This window comes from Tasmannia lanceolata, unplaced genomic scaffold (genome assembly GCF_043159265.1).
Source record: "Tasmannia lanceolata isolate RefF3 unplaced genomic scaffold, GAP_Taslan_0.1 ptg000003l, whole genome shotgun sequence".
Lineage (NCBI taxonomy): Eukaryota > Viridiplantae > Streptophyta > Magnoliopsida > Canellales > Winteraceae > Tasmannia > Tasmannia lanceolata.
Window position 1 is genome coordinate 62,390,924 of NW_027518680.1, and position 18,120 is coordinate 62,409,043.

At 37.1% G+C, this 18,120-nt stretch overlaps 1 protein-coding gene across 1 annotated transcript; it reads left to right on the forward strand.

Moving 5' to 3' along the window:
• Positions 1 to 7,371: 7,371 nt before the first annotated feature.
• Positions 7,372 to 10,732, forward strand: LOC143864185 (uncharacterized). Its single transcript, XM_077375068.1, has 2 exons — positions 7,372 to 10,071; positions 10,236 to 10,732. The coding sequence occupies exons 1-2, from the start codon at positions 7,383 to 7,385 to the stop codon at positions 10,682 to 10,684; spliced, it is 3,138 nt and encodes a 1,045-aa protein (XP_077231183.1). The 5' UTR covers positions 7,372 to 7,382; the 3' UTR covers positions 10,685 to 10,732.
• Positions 10,733 to 18,120: the final 7,388 nt, after the last annotated feature.

The window sequence follows — 18,120 nt, forward strand, 5'->3', positions numbered from 1 at the left end:
AGAGAGAGAGATGGTTTGAATCATTAATTGGATTGATTCTCTGGTTTGATTGAACATGCTTATCTGGAACGGTCTCGAGGACTTAAGTGTGCATATAGATCATCATATGTGTGTGACTTTTAGGCTATTGTCATCAATAGTAAAACCCAAATGGATCAATGATCCATATCATGTTGAAAAAACTGTGATGGGCTAACCAAAAGTGTATGATTACTGCATGTAATTCCCACAATTATGGTTATTAGGAATCTCTTAAGATGCCAGTAAAAATTATTTGCTTATGGTCTTACCTGCAAGTAGTTTTCAGTTAAATATGATTGTTTCATTGTTTGCAAATAATGGCTATAAGTGGTTTTAGCAATGCCATATTTAATGGCCTCTTTGGAAGCCAAAGAAGCCATAATGTCCTATTTAGAAATGAGAAATTATATGGTGGCCGACTTCAGTGAAGTCCTGTGTGGGTAGTACGTGAAAAGTACCACCCTTGATTTTGATCCAACCGCAGCCTATTTAAAAAGTGGGCTGCTGTTGGAACAAATATCAAGGGCGGTACCGCCCACACGCGGAACTTCACACTCGGCCACCGTATAAATACTCTTTAGAAATAAGATTAAACCAAAAGAAGCTTATGTTAGTATATCAAATCTAGTAAAATTGGTTCTAGGGTGTTAGTTGTTGTAGATTAGGCAATAAAGCATTTAGGTATTAGATTAGGATTATCTTTCATAAGCTTTTCCTTCTATGCCTATCTTTGAATGACATAACTCAGGGACAGATTTCAGTAAATCGTAATTGTCTAAGATTAATAGAAATTTATCATTTTTCATCTTATTTGTTTTTAAGAATAAAATTTTGTAGCATCTAAATAGGCCCTAAGGCCATGTTTGGCAGCAATGAATGTTTTTCCATGGAATATTGGTTTATCAGTTGGAGAGAGAGAGAGAGAGAGAGAGAGAGAGAGAGAGAGAGAGAGACTTGGGCGGGAATGCATTAGTGAGGAGAGGGTGAAAAGTGGCTGAAGATAGGGAAAATAAGAAATTCTACTCAAAAGTGAGTTCTTGTTTTCCTTATTCTACACCCCCTTAGGATCTCCCCAATCATACCCTCTCAATTCTCTCTTTCTCCTACTCTCTTTGCCCCCTTTTCAACAGTTGGTAAGCTAATATTCCATAAAAAAACAAATTCATGGTTGCCAAACATGGGCTAAGGGTCACTTTTGGATCTCCATCAGAGTTATTTGCAGAAAATGTTATATGCAAATGGTCTTGAAGTTAAATATGATTATTTGCAAATAATGACTCTAACAGCATTGGAAATGACATATACTTAATGGCTTCATAAGAGGCCTCAATATCTAATATTTTACAAATAAGATTAGATTAAAATAAGGCCACGTTTGGATACCAACAAGATTTAGATTTGGATTTAGTTAATATTTTGAACTGGATCATAACCTTAGATTTCCAAATCAGCTACAACAGGGCAAACAATTCCGATTTTCAAATCTTTTCTGCGAGACATTATTTGGAAATCAATATTTGTGGCAACTTCCTTCACCATCGCTGCTCCTCGACGTTGCTCCGGCAGCAGTGAGACATCCCTCCCTCCCTCCCTCCCCCCCTCCCTCTCTCTCTTTCTCTCTCTCTCTCTCTTAAAACATGATCATGAAGATGATTGATGTGTTTTGTATCCAAAACTCAAATCCAAATCAAAATACAAATGCAGGTGGTATCCAAACGAGCCCTAAGCTTATTTACAAATACGAAACTGGATTCCAAAGATGCTTACGATCTACCCGATATTTTTAAAAGTTTACCAGTTGTTGGTGGCAGTATTGACAACTATAACCCATGTGGGTAGCTTAGAAAAAAGCTTGCGGCAAGTTAAAAGCTTGTTGTGGTACGGTCGAGTTTTGGATTTCATGTCTTGACTCTTGAATTAGCTGTGGCTTAAATGTAACTACGGGTGCAACTTGGGTCGGGCTCAACCCGAATCCAACTAGGTCATCCGGATTTTGGCATGGGTTGGGTTAGGCTTGGGAAAAGACAACCCAATTGGATTATGACTAAGGTCTTGGGCAACTCGATCCAACTGCGTCCCCCAAATTTTTTTACTGTGATTTTTAAAATCTTACAGTTAATTGACCTTTTTTTTTTTCAGCTTTCTCTATAGATTTTTTTTCAGCTTTCACTATAGACGAATGCAAAACAAACCCAGATCCATTTAAGAAATCAGGTTAGATGGGTTGGATTAGGGTTGAGAGATTTAGAGGCAGGTTGGGTTGCAGTTGACCCTTTCCAACCCAAGTTTCAGAATGGGAGGGATTCGCATTGAGATAATGCTACCTTGGTTAGGCTGGGTTGAGGTAATTGCCTTTTATTGTTGATAGTAAAAGTGGATTTTGTGGGCAAGCACTCTTTTAGAAATCGGGTTAGATGGGTTGGCTTTTATTGTTTATAGAGCTTTAATTATTATAGCTTCAACTATACTCAATATTAGAAACTTGAAGTAGAAGATTTTTAGAAGGCATGCATGATATCTAGTTAATAATGAGCTTGTAATTAATGTTATTATTTACAGAAAAGATTAAATTAAAATAATCTCATCGATAAATATTGGGACAAAGGCTTTGTTGGGATAAATTAAAAAGAAATCTTTTCTAATATTTTGACAAGAATTCTACTTCTTGTTTTTCCTCCACAACCCTAAGGTTTGTGTTTGTCGATCCAAACTGTATCACCTTTAATTTGATTGCCTTGTGAATAAGGAATTTAACAATTCGTTTAGTGTAGAGAGAATAAATTAAAAAAAAAAAAAAAAAACACGACCAGAGAATACCTTCTTCGAGGCAATGTCCAGTGATGTCTTTACGGTACACAATCGATTTGTATTGAGAAAAAGTACTGGGAAGAACGGACCTAAGCTACAAATTACTCCTAGATAAAAGAAAAGATACACGTTGTGTATTGATGTGTCGATAGAGAGATTTCCCTTGTTTATATATTTCAAAGATGGTTGTGGATTGATAGTTCATAACTACTTTAACAACAAGTGCATTGTTAAGCGTCCACTAACCGCGATCCAAATGTCAAGATGGCGCATAACCTCTATCCTTCGTGTGGCTTCGATTAGTACATGTATCTTCAATGCCTTTTATTGGAATCCCCAGTTCTTAATGGTGTTCGAAATGGTTCTCACACCCTTAATCAACAAATTATATCTAATCAAGATTTTATCCTGTGATTTTGGGCAATACATTATGCCAAATGCATAAAACATGGAAAAAAAAATTCCAAGAAAGTTTTTTTCTGTTAGAACCAATAGTTCATTATCAAATGGATCTTTCCGCTCTAATACTATAAGTAATCAATATTTATAAAATATGGCCTCATCTAACAGAACACTATTGGATCAAATGACAAAGGTATTATTAAGAAAGAGATGGCTTTTTCCAAATGAAATGAAACATTTGATTCATGTAATAGGAGAAAGATTTACCATTCCTTAGCTAGAAATATATGGGGCCATAAAAGAGGAATTAAGTGGAACAAAATTAGCCAGGAGGTAGAATTCTTGATAGGTGAACAACCAGAGCTTATAACTCACTACATCAAATAATTTCCAATAGTTTCCGCTTCTTTCGACGTAGAAGGGGCGAGAAACAATTTTTACGTCCATTTTCAACTTAAAAATGGGTGTAAAATTTGTTTTACACACATTTTACGTTGAAAGAAACATAACATTAATGAAAGATGTAAATCTTTTTGAAAATAAAACAAACGCATGTCCGTTGAAATAGTCCTTGCTATCTGCTCCAATAACGAATCATTGGTTTAATTGAATAAGTGAATTAATTTGATAGACCTTTCTCTTCATGTCAAGTCGATGAGAAGATCGAATAAACATCCCAGTTGACAGAGCCTAATGGGAAGTGATATATCCACCCTTTTGATTACTTGGGACACCCAGCAAAACTGAACGTGGCAATCAGCCCCACATCAGCCCCTCTGCAGTCAATGATACCCTGCTGCTAGGTGTCCCAAGTAATCAGAAGGGGCGGATATATCACCTTCCCGAGACTAATTCAATTTGTTTCGCTCCCTAGCAGAGATATTCATGGGCCGGTCCTATACAAATAAATATTCACAACCATGAGGTTTTGGACAGTAAAAATAGGTGCGAAAGAAATGGAACCCTAGGAAAATTACTATAATACACTGAACATTAATAGCTATGACAAATGGAGCTTTCTCTCTGTTTGGACCATTGCTTTCTCAAAATCCAAAACAAACAAATGGGCCTTATATAATATGTAACACCCAGCCCCAATGCTTGAACTTGTTTTAACTTCTTGAAATGGGTGTCATTACCAAAAATCAAGCTCAGGATTAATTGCTTAGAAATGAGTGTCGTTACCAAAATGAAGCTTGTGAATTTTCTTTGAAATGGGAGTTAATACCAAATGAAATTAAGATTAATTTTATTGAAAATGGTAAAGGGTGCTATTATCATCAATGGAGTAAAGTCCATTTAAACACCTTTTAAAAGGCTGCTCATTTTGGAAAGCACAATAAGGTTGACCGTATATAACACCTTCACTAAAGTTAAATTTGGCTTTGAATTGAATCTTCCACTAGTGGGTAGGATTTTTTAGGAATCACTATCTTTTCAAGATTCAATCTTGGTAGGTTTCCTCCTATGGATTTTCAGCTAACAGAAAATAAGGTAGCAAACATTTCAAAAAGAAAAAAGGGAAGGTCAATAATTCCTTGTTTCAAAATATTGCTTGCAACGAAAAGGGCATGTGAGCCACATCGTTTTGGACAGTTCCTATGGGGGGAAATATTGGGTTATCATATCTTTAGAAAGGAGCTGCTTCATAGGCTAATTGAAGGTCTTTAATTCTCTATTTAATTAGGATTCTATTCTTAATAAAGTAAGACACTAAATGTAATGGTGACTGCCTAATTGATTTGAATTACTTTCTAGGAAAGAGGGTGCCTCTATACATGAACGAAAATCACTAAAATCTTGAGGGAAATCATATAGAAGGTGAGAAGGGTCGTGAGTTTCAAAATGCACAGAAGCCTTATGATATCTACTTCTACCCCAGACTTGCAATGGATTTCTTTTGCCGCTTGAAGCTTGCTTCCAAGGTTTAGAAACTGATGAGCCTTACCTTGCAACTCTTGTCTCAAGTAGATTTTTATATTTTTAGCCATTGGAAGCCTCTGCTGCCCTCATCGTGCGGATTCAAGAAATCTACAAACAACTTATAAAAGTTGCATTTCTTGATAGTTTTATAATAGCATTGGATCTCGCCCATAAACTCCATCCGTTGGTGAATCTCTGCTAATTTAGCAGCCGCAAGTTTCAAACTGGGTACTTCGCTAAAGGAAATTCTTGGAGTAGCGCTTAAGGTAGGTGATCCTACCCTATGTCAGTGTATTATCAAATATTTACATTTAGCTAAGTTGAAAGCTTTCTATTACAATTTTTTTCATATCTACTCTCACTTGGAACTTGTTTTGGAGAAGATTCTCACTGACCGTTTTTGAGTATGTCATTCTAAATAGTTGAATGTCATTATGCATGGTATCCTTTAGTCTTGAAATGTTTTCATTCCTATACATAAAAAGCTTTATGAAGAACATGATTTTGAAAACTAGAATTCATGAAGCAACAATTTGAAAAGCACTTTGTTTACGATATGGTTTTCATAGATTGGAATGGGGGGAGTCCCCTATGGCTTGAAGCGTTTACAAAATTTATGGCACGGTATTGCAGACATTAAATTGCTTCTATCTATAATTGTATACAGTCTTGGTATGGAATGGATTCCGCCAGTAAGGTTGATCTCTGGTGGGGATCTAGTGCCCAACCTGCCAGTGGGTGAGTACACTGGACGTGAGGTTGATCTCGGGCGGCCAGTAGGGAGTCCTCTGGCTATTGATAATATTAAATTGCGCGCTTTTGGACCTGTGAGTCCTGCGAACGAGTGTTCGCCTTGGGTTACGCTACTTGCCAATAAGGTTGGAAATTGGCCACAGAGAAGACTGTTAAGTATTTGATTTCCAAGTGGAAAGATGCAAAATCAAGTGTTTGAAAATATATATTCTTGTCATTGATTTCCAAGTGGAAAACTGCATAACCGAGTGGTTGGAACTGTTTTTGTAAAAACATGTATTTTTCTTATGTAGCTTATGTACAAATGATTTTCTTGATTCTTATCAATTTCTGCATTGGCTAAAGTTTTATGGCATGTTACTTCTTTTCCGCACCATCATGTTTTCATTTTTCCTATTAGCTGGCTTGGATTTGGAAAACCGGCTGGGATGTTAGCTCATTATGTGGTTTAACAATTTTCAGATACAGAGGAGCACCAGTAGACTTGCTGAGATCAGGCACTTGGATTGGAGCTTAGGAAATTTCTTGCTTTCTTTCATTATTCGAGTTAGAGACTTTTATTACGTTATTAAGGTGATTGTCGTCTAATAAGAATTGTTTGGATTTAGACTTATGGACCTAATCTATATTTGTATTTCATTTGAACTCTAATTGAGACTAAAATTTCCGCATTTATTAGTTACTCTGATTGTTGAGAATAGTTGTTGTAAAGGAGCCTTGCATGCTTGTGGGGGGCGACCCTATGGGCATGCGGCGGCTGTCACGTGCGCCTTACCTCGAATTCTGGGTTTGGGGCGTGACATAATATTTGGTCAAACATAATTTAAAACTTTAGAAGCGTGAAAAAAAAAAAACGATTCCAATCTTCTTTTTTTTGAAATGATAATATATCCACAAAGAAAAGAATAACTATTCCAATCTTGGTTTGATAATCATAGCAAATATTTGTTAATCCACTTATATATAATTTGGTCAAACATAAGAATCGTTGGAAGGGATTTCCCAAGGAGTTTCGTGGAAAGGCATTCCACAGCTTACTTTTGCATGAGAGAACAGCCACATAGGCTCCATATTCATAAGCTTTTATCTTATTCATTTAATTCATCTGAGGTGGCTGCTCTCTCATGCAAAAGTCAGCTGCGAAAGTCAGACGGTGTTTCTTCATGAAATCTAGGAGAATCTCTTCACCCATTCCACCGGGCCCCCTCGTGTTTGGACGGCAGCTAAGTCAAGTTAAGGCCGTCCGAAAATCTTAAGAGTCGATTTTTATATGTGTTTTACGAAATGAAAAATAATAATCGACCCAACCTCAGCCAGTAGAAGTACAGTGCAGAGAGAAAATCAAAATGTATCCCCCCTCTCTCTCTCCCCCCCATAAATAGAAGGGTTTGAAGATGACTCTACATCTTCCACCCAGGCTTGCTTTTTTAGAGTTCAAGGGATTCTCTTCACTTGCCATGGATCTTCCTAATAAAATGAGTTGTGGGTTATTGAGTTCAACATTTCTCTTCCATGTCACCCTCCATTCTCTGCTTTTCTTATCAGTACAATCTGGCACCACAGGAAACGAAACCGATCGACTAGCTTTGCTCTCCTTCAAATATGTAATAACTGATCCTAAGGGCTCCTTGACCTCATGGAACAATTCTCTCCATTTCTGCCAATGGCAGGGAGTCACATGCAGTCGTCGCCATCCGCAAAGGGTCATTGCCTTGAACCTCGCCGATCAAGGCTTATTTGGACCCATGGCCCCCCACATAACAAATCTCACCTTTCTCAATGAAATTGACCTCACAAACAATCAATTCTACGGCCAAATCCCCCCACACATGAGTCGTCTATCCCATTTGCGTTATCTCAATCTAAGCCTTAATTCATATCAAGGTGAAATACCGGCCAATATAACAGCCCATTGCCCAAAACTCACAGCCATGAATTTAAGTTACAATAATTTTGTTGGCAGAGTTCCCAACAAGTTCCACTCACTCTCTCGGCTCGCTTTCTTAAACCTTATGCATAATAACCTCACAGGAAAAATCCCACCTACGCTTGGGAACCTTTCATCACTTATCCAGTTAGAGCTAACATTGAATAGTCTGGAAGGAAGCATCCCATATGAGCTTGGACAACTAGCAGCCTTGGAATATCTTGAAGTCGGACTTAATTATTTGTCTGGTATGATTCCTCCCCCGCTTTACAATCTCTCGTCTTTAGTTGAAATCTCTGTCGCGGATAACCAGATGCATGGAAGCCTCTCATCTAACCTGGGCCTCTCTCTCCCTAATTTACAAGCACTTCTCATCGATCTAAACCTATTCACAGGACCCATTCCAGTCTCATTATCTAATGCGTCACGACTTTCATATCTTGATTTTGGTGTCAATAGCTTTAGTGGATTACTGCCTATGAATTTGGGAAGCCTTCAAGATCTCTATGTTCTTAGCTTCGGACATAATCAGCTAGGAAGCAGAGGCAAATCCAACGACATGATTTTTCTCACTTCCTTAACCAATTGTACTAGTTTACGAGTACTACAACTGGCAGTCAATTACTTAAGTGGTGCACTGCCCAACTCTATAGCTAATCTCTCAACTCAACTGACATACCTGACATTAGGAAGCAACCAGATATTTGGGAGCATCCCTTCAGGTATTGAAAATCTCTCAGGATTAACGGCAGTGGGCATGGAGATGAATTTTCTCACAGGTACTATTCCTGTTGTACTTGGAAAGCTTAACAAGCTGCAAGTATTGACCATGTACACAAAAGGACTGTTCGGCCAAATTTTATCTTCCCTTGGCAACATAACTCATTTGTTAAGACTCGATTTATCTGAAAATAAATTACAAGGAAGCATTCCATCAAGTCTTGGAAATTTTGGATATTTGAATAAATTAACCCTTCGTCAAAATAAGCTTAGTGGTATCATACCCACACAACTTCTTAAGCTTTCCTCTCTATCGATATACCTTGACTTATCCCATTATTCTTTCACAGGGTCCCTTGCATCAGAAGTTGGAAGCCTGACACAACTTGGGGGATTGAATATCTCATACAATAATTTATCAGGAGAAATTCCCAGCACGTTAGGCAACTGTCTTAGTTTGGAATACCTTTATATGGATCATAACCTCTTTCAAGGAACCATTCCTTTATCATTGATCAATTTAAAAGGTATTCAACAGCTAGATCTTTCCCACAATAACTTGTCTGGAAAGATTCCAGAATACATGGAAAACTTTCTCTTTCTCGAGTATCTAAATTTGTCATTTAATGATCTTGTGGGTGAAGTACCAAAAGAAGGGATTTTCAGAAATACGAGTGGGATTTCAGTTCAAGGAAACAACAAGCTTTGTGGGGGTATCCTAGAACTACAGTTGCCAGCATGCCCTGCCCAAGTTTATCAGAAACGTGGAATATCTCATTCTCTAAGAGTAATAATTTCAATAGTCGGTTTGGTTTTATTCTTTACTATACCATCTTGTTTCTTTGCTACCTTCTATTGGATAAGACAGTCAAGAAAGAATCCTTCTGTTACGTCATCTTTGGATGATCGATGTTTAAAGCTTTCTTATGCGGAGCTCCTTAGAGCAACCAATGGGTTCTCTTTGGAAAATTTGGTTGGTGCTGGAAGTTATGGTGCCGTTTATAAAGGATTTGTAGACTACAATGAAATGGTTGTTGCAGTGAAGGTTCTCAACCTTCAACAACACGGAGCTACAAAGAGCTTCAATGCCGAATGTGAAGCCTTAAGAAACATTCGGCATTGGAATATCATTAAGATCTTAACTTCTTGCTCAAGTATTGATTACCAAGGCAATGATTTCAAAGCTTTGGTTTTTGAGTACATGCCTAATGGGAGTTTAGAGAAGTGGTTGCATCAAAGTAGAGATGGGCAACATCCACTGATGAACTCGACCCTTATACAAAGGCTAAACGTAGCCATTGATGTGGCCTCTGCATTGGATTATCTTCATCACCATGGACAAATACCACTTGTTCATTGTGATTTAAAGCCGAGCAATGTTCTCCTTGATGATGACATGGGTGCCCATGTAGGTGATTTTGGGTTAGCACAGTTTATTTTTGAAGCCACTGCTAATCGTCCTAACAAAAAAAGTAGCTCGATGATGATGAAGGGATCTATTGGATATGTTGCTCCAGGTAGCTTTCTCAAAAAAATTTATTCTTTTTTATTGTCTTATAAAAATTCTGAATTTTTCGTTAATTAACTTAATTATGCGACGAAGCTTTAATTTGCAACATCTCATATTTTCATTATAACAAGATCAAAGCTTTGATTTTTATATTCATGTTTAAATGGAAAGAGTATGGTATGGGTGGAAAGGCATCTACACATGGAGACGTGTACAGTTATGGAATCTTGTTGCTAGAGATGTTCACAGGAAAAAGTCCTACCGATAGCATGTTTACGGATGGCCTAAGTCTCTATCAGTTCGTTAAGATGGCTCTACCAGATCGAGTAATGGAGATCACTGACCCACAATTGCTCTCAGAAGAAGTCCCAGTTGTCAACAATACTAACAATGAAAATCATAGCAATATGAGACCTAGAATGCATGAATGTATGGTCTCAATGTACAGAATTGGTGTCTCTTATTGTGCAAAATCGCCAAGACATCGAATGCAGATGGATGACGTCGTCAGAGAATTGCATGTGATCATAGACTTATATCTTGGACGTGGCATCTATCGAGATATGCAAACTGGGATGCCAGATTTACATGAGGGTTCATCTTATCTTAGTAATTACTAAGGTGCTTATCGAAGTTGATTGGTTCGAGGAAAAGAATCATTCCAAACATTTTCTCATACCCTCATCTTGAGATATGCAACTTCCACGAAGAAGATGGTTGTGTCCCGCCTTAAGGTTGATTTTCAGGGTTTCTAATTTCTCTAGGTTGTTTCCCCCTACATTGAACTTTTTATTTCCTTTCTTTAACAATGTTATGTTTGTTCATCGAAAAGAGAAAAAAAAACATTAAAAAGTGGTGGGTGTCTAAAAATTTGATGCCAAGATTCTGCGCACATAATAATAATCATCACTTAAATTATTGGCATGGAACCATATGATGTATATGCATATTATGTAATGAACATGCTTTCTAGTAAAATTGTTTAGGTTATATAGTTGTTTGAAGCAGGAGATTAAATTACCCACCCACCTTTGTAATATAATTGCTTGTGGGGACTGGTAAACCATGAGTACTTTGGTGTCTGATTACTTTACATTATTAACAATATTAGTGGATGGATTGGAAGAACAGAAAAATGGATAGGTCCGACCAAGAATTTTATCAAATGATCTCACCTACTAGTAAATGTTAATTTTTCAATGCCCTCCAAATGGACAGTTTAAATTAAAAAAAACAGTGAAGGTAAAAGTAATAGTATACATTTAATGGCGTAATTCTTTTTAAATGAAATAAATATAATTAAATGGCTTTCTCAAACAAATTTAATCCATTACTAAGTAAGACTCTTTGACAGGCAAGTCTGCTGCTTGTACATTTAGACCATGATAAACATAAGTTGTGTTGATCCCTCAAAAGATCATGATGAACATATGCATGCTCATATCTCCAAATGGAATTGTCTGAGATGAATCAGATAATCCGATTCAATGAGAACTTATCCTGATAGTGTAATTCAGTAAAGATGATTCATATAATCTGATTCGATGAGAACTTATTCTGACTAGTGTAACTTAGTAACAAATCTGATTCAATAGCAATGTCAAGTATTTAATCGAAGATTCACAAATTATTTTGTAAATATATATATTTATTTTGAAAAGATGTGTGTTTAAAATAATATTTTATTCGATAAATTGTAAGTGTTAGATGGAGTGAATGAGGCTTCGAGCTATCAATGGAGTAACTTTATCTCATCTGTCATAGCCACAACAAACTTATGGTTCTTCACTAGCAATAGCTAAAGAAAACAAGACAAAATCTTCAAATCCATACCTTTAGTAGAGATATTGTATGCGCGACATTCTCTACCCCCTCTGTAATTTGTAATGTGTACTTTTGTGGGTGTAAAAAGAAAAGGTATTCACTTACAAAGAGGTTTTAATATCTCAAGCATATAACATACAGTGTGGCAAAGAAAAAGGAGAAGATAAGAATAGCGTGAAGACGTGAACCATATATTGGGAAAATAGGGTACATATATATATTTCAACAATATAATTAACAAATCAAACAGCTAGAATGAAGAATATGAACTCACTGCCAATAGTAATGTACGCAATCCGGAACTCACAATCAATATGCAATCGGGTTTCTTGCGACCTATCTCCAGGATACAACACCACTATATGTTCCCTTTGACGGTGTGCACGCACCGGCATGTACTTGGCGAACATGATCTATGCCGAACAATTTGCCAAAGTAAATCAATCTTGCAAAGGCTTTGTAAATCGGAATATTGAAAAGTATACTAAAATAGGGGCATATTTGTTATTGGGAAATGTTATCTGCACTCCAGTATTTTGATGATCGCACTTCTCGCTTTATTAAAAACGGTATGGCCCGCACCATAGGATAATCCAAACCGTCCATTAGATGGGCCACAACCTAAATAGGTTGTGCCCCAAAAATCATTTTTGTAGGTTGATCCTAACCCTCCGATCTATAGAGGGACTCAATATTAGAGGGTTGATCCAACACTCTATTGATCGGAGGGTTAGGATCAACATATGGAAATGATTTTGGGGGAAAAACCTATTTAGGTTGTGGCCAATCTAATGGACGGTTTGGATCATCCTGTGGTGTGGGCCATACCGTACTTTTTAATAAAGGGAGGAGTGTGATCATCAAAATACGGGAGTGCTGATAACATTTCCCTTGTTATTTAATTAAATAATATGGCACTTCTATTATAAAAATGCATCTTTGAAAAGAAGACAGAATAGAGATGGAAATTTGAGTGACCCGCATATCTTCTTTGCATTTCTCTTATTAAAATAAATTTAATCATAAACATGAATATTTTCATGAAAATTTAGGGCGTTTTGTTCATTTAGGTCTGAAATTATTTTGGATTGATATTTTTGTTCATTTTTGTCTATTCATGAGTGGTATTTTCATAACATTTTAAAATCCTACTCAAAACCATAAATAACATTTCATTTTCCTGCTTTTCGTTTCCATGACGACTCTCTCTCTCTCTCTCTCTCTCTCTCTCTCTCTCTCTCTCTCTCTCTCTCTCCCTCCCTCCCGGCCCCCTCCTCTTCCCTTCTTAAACCCTTAAACCCTAATTGTGTTCAATATAAATATGACCTAGGTATTGGTGAAAAAATCCTCCACTCCTATTTATATAAGAGAGAGAAATATCCTTCGACTATCTTTCGAATGTCTCTCCAATTATTGGATTAATCATCGAAATGAGGTAAAGGTCTCTAAGTGTTTCTTTGTTCCTTTTTCCATTGGCACTAAGTATTGAGACGAAATTTGGTGTGACATACTACCTATCGATGCATCTCATTTACTTTTGGGCCACCCTAGGGAGTTCGACCACAAAGTCATCCACGATGGCTTCAAGAACACCCACTCTTTTGTTAAGGATGGAATTAAGGTAACTTTGTCACCCTCTAGGATAGAAAGAGGACTGAAACTAGACAAGGAGGAGAGTAACTCTTTTCTTTCAAAGACCGAATTTGATCAAGAGACCAAGGAAAATGGCATCTTCTATGCTATACTTTTCGTTGAAGCTAATGAGAAGCACGAGGAACTTCAATGGCAATTTGACGAATTCATCACAAAAAGAATTGGATGTAGCAGAGGATGTAAGAGCACATTAGATAGACAGATGTTGATTAGAAATATGGGTCTATGGAAGAATATTTCATCTATTTTTTATCAATTTATATTGATCCGTTTTTATTATATCTTATGTTGAAGCATAAAATGGATATTTATGAATTCGAGTCAGTTCAAGATCGTGACATAACATCTCTTCATCTTGGAGACTATGAAACACGTTTTTATCCTCAAGAGTTTCAGTTGATGAACATTCTTCGATCCTTCAAAACTTGAGGACGCGTTTTCTTGAACCAGGGAAGTTTTGGCAAACTTCAAGATCGTGCGGATGGTTTGTTTCGAGTGCTGAAGAGAATGGGGACAATGCATTCAGGATTATATTACTCAGTGATTACGGTGTTTCTGCTACTTTCAATGTTTATGATCTTATTCCAAATCATGAAAGTGACTCTTTCAACTCAGGGACGAGTTGACGTTAAACTGAGGGAGATTGATGCAGGTGCATACCCGCTCCGTGTTTCTGCCTGATTTTCAAGGCAATTTTTGGATTACTAGATGAAAGAATTTGGATAAATGGTGAACTAGGAAGTTTTATCCCTTTGAAAGATGTTTACAATGAGTATAGGGATGCAAAATTCGAACAAGTGGTTAGTGAGATATGACTGTTTTAGTCGACAGTGTTAGTAAGTTCCTAGGATGATTAATGTGTTTGTGAGTTACTAAGTTATTTATGAGTTTACAAGTCCCTAAACTAGTTAGTGGGCTAGGTTGTATGTTTTTTCTTGTATTCCTCTATTAAAAGAGCACCAGACACTGTAATGGAAATTTTGTTAAAGAAGAAAATCTTTTCTAATATTTTGACAAGAATTCTACTTCTTGTTTTTCCTCCACAACCCTAAGGATTGCGTTCGTCGATCCGAACTGTATCACCTTTATTTTGATTGCCTTGTGAATAAGGAATTTAACAATTCGTTTAGTGTAGAGAGAATAAATTTTAAAAAAACAGAACAAAACACGACCAGAGAATACCTTCTTCGAGGCAATGTCCATTGATGCCTTTACTGTACACAATCGAATTGTAGGGAGAAAAAGTAGAGGGAAGAACAGATCTAAGCTACAAATTACTCCTAGATAAAAGAAAAGGTACAGGTTGCGTATTGATGTGTCGATAGAGAGATTTCCCTTGTTTATATATTTCAAAGACGGTTGTGGATTGATAGTTCATAACTACTTTAACAACAAGTGCACTATTAAGCGTCCACCAGCCGCTATCCAAATGACAAGATGACGCATAACCTCTATCCTTCGTGTCGCTTCGATTAGTACATGTATCTTCAATGCCTTTTATTTGAATCCCCAGTTCTTAATGGCGTTCGAAATGCTTCTCACACGCTCAATCAACAAATTATATCCAATCAAGATTTTATCCTGTGATTTTAGGCAATAAATTATTCCAAATGCCTAAAGCATGGAAAGAAAAAAAATTCCAAGAAATTTATTTTCTGATAGAACCAATAGTTCATTATCAAATGGGTCTTTCCGCTCTAATACTTTAAGTAATCAATATTTATAACAGAACACTATTGGATCAAATGACAAAGGTATTGTTGAGAAAGAGATGGCTTTTACCAAATGAAATGAAACATTTGATTCATGTAATAGGAGAAAGATTTCCCATTCCTTAGCTAGAAAAATATGTGGCCATAAAAGAGGGATTAAGTGGAACAAAATTAGCCAGGAAGTAGAATTCTTTATAGGCGGACAGCCAGAGCTTATTACTAACTACATCAAATAGTTTCCAATAGTGTCCGCTTTTTTCAACATAGAATGGGCGAGAAACATCGATTTTTTTGTGGGCATTAAATGTGTTTTACCAAATGAGAGAACTGGTCATCGACCCATATTCAGCCACTAGAAGTCCAACACAGTACATACGATAAATAGAAGGGTTTGAAGATGACTCTACATCTTCCACCCAGGCTTGCTTTTTTAGAGTTCAAGGGATTCTTTTCACTTGCCATGGATCTTCCCAATAAAATAAGTTGTGGGTTATTAAGTTCAACATTTCTCTTCCATGTCACCCTCCATTCTCTGCTCTTCTTATCAGTAGAATCAGGCACCACAGGAAACGAAACCGATCGACTAGCTTTGCTCGCCTTCAAATATGTAATAACCGATCCTAAGGGAGCCATGACCTCATGGAACAATTCTCTCCATATCTGCCAATGGCAGGGAGTCACATGCAGTCATCGCCATCCGCAAAGGTGTTGGAATGAAACCAACGAGGTTGGAGGGAGAATATGAGTTTCAAGAGAAGAAGATTGTTCTCTTGATATCAAACACACAAAGAAAATAACCCAAGTTGTTGTACTACTCAAAACCCTTCAAATTTCACTTAAAGAACTTGCAAATGAAGAAGATACATAGTCTAAAACATAACCTACATTCCAAATCCGAATTTAATAAGACTTAAGTAATCTTAGCTTCCCTAAGTACCACTAACACACTATCACATGAAAAGTAAATGACTAGCACAATTCCAAAATACAAAACATAGTCCCTAGGCCATTAAATGCCACAAAGGAGATTTCCAATGTGGTCAAGAATCTTCCAAGCCAAGAAGTCAAGTGGATAGATGATCATGATCTAGTGGTCAAGATTAAATCCCAACAGCCCCCCTTAAGCTAGACCACTACAATACCGAGTTTTGCCTTTATCTTGATGAATGTATCGGTCTTCAAAGCCTTCGTAAAAATATCTGCAACTTGATCTTGAGTCTTGCAAAAACGAATGTTGACAATTCCACCATTTACCAAGTCTCGAATGAAATGATACTTGATCCTTATGTGCTTGCTTTTGCCATGAAAAACTGGATTCTTTGTGAGTGAAATAGCCAAACTATTATCACAAAATAAATGTGTATCACGTTCTTGAGGATGTTTGAGTTCTTCTAATATCCATCGTAGCCAAAGAGCTTGACAACCCGCCGAAGATAATGAAATGTACTCCGCTTCCGCCGTAGAAAGAGCAACAACCTTTTGCTTCTTTGATGCCCATGAAATTGCACCCGAACCAATGTTCAAAACATAGCCGGAAGTACTCTTGCTATCATCAACACTTCCGCCCCAATCATTATCACAATAACCAATCAAACTTGAATCTTTAACTCTTCCATAAGGTATCCCATGATCAACCGTTCCACTTACATACCTTAGGATTCTTTTACCGGCTTCCCAATGACTTCTTTTTGGTGATTCCATAAATCTACTAAACATACTCACCGCAAACATAAGATCCGGTCTTGTAGCCATCAAGTACATGAGACTACCGACAAGACTTCTATAAAGAGTTGCATCAACTCCTTTCTCATCCTCATTCTTGCATAGTTTCAAACCAACTTCCATAGGTGTGCTAATATGTGTAGCACCTTCCATTCTAAACCTCTTTAGCAAATCCTTTGCATACTTCTTTTGAGAAATAAAAATTCCATCCTCTCTTTGGTTGACCTCAATACCAAGAAAGAAATGGAGAAGACCCATGTCGGTCATCTCAAATTATTGCATTATATTTCTTTTGAATTCTTCACACATACTTGAACTATTGTCGGTAAAAATTAAATCATCAATATATAAGCAAACAATCAAAAGCTCACCTTTAGTGTTCTCTTTGATGTAGAGGGTGTGTTCATAAGGACATCTTTTAAAACCATTCTTCATGAAATATCCGTCAATGCGACTATACCATGCCCTTGGAGCTTGTTTCAAGCCATATAAAGCCTTCTTCAATCGGCACACTTTGCTTTCTTCACCTTTCTTCACATAACCGGGAGGTTGATCAACATACACCTCCTCTTCAAGAAACCCATTTAAGAATGCCGATTTGACATCCATTTGATAAACCTTCCAACTATTTTATGCCGCCAAAGCTAGAACCATACGAATTGTCTCAAGACAAGCAACGGGAGTAAACACTTCTTTGTAATCAATGCCATACCTTTGCTTGTAGCCTTTTACTACTAAGCGAGCTTTATACTTTTCAACTTCACCACTTGCATTCAACTTTGTCTTGTAAACCCACTTCACACTGATAGTCTTTTGCCCATTTGGAAGCTCCGTTAGCTCCCAAGTATTGTTCCTTTGGATTGAACACATTTCTTGATTCATTGCTTGCTTCCACTTTTCTTTTTGACATGCTTCCTCAAAACTAATCGGATCGGCATCGGCAAACAAAGCAAAATTTGCCAACTCTTCATCGGTAATTCTTCTAGACTTTTCATAAATTTCTCTTATGCTTTTCGTCTTCCTTGGAAGAGAGTCGGGGCTTGTTGAAGACGATGAAGATGATGCAGCCGAAGAAGATGGAGAAGAATATGGAGTGATAGTAGGAGCCACATCCTCTTCATTTTCTTCAATTCCACCATCATGAG

Coding starts and splice junctions, on each gene's coding strand:
- LOC143864185 (XM_077375068.1), top strand. CDS start 7,383: ATGAGTTGTGGGTTATTGAGTTCAACATTTCTCTTCCATGTCACCCTC. Junction 10,072..10,235: donor TATTGGATATGTTGCTCCAG/GTAGCTTTCTCA, acceptor TTAAATGGAAAG/AGTATGGTATGGGTGGAAAG.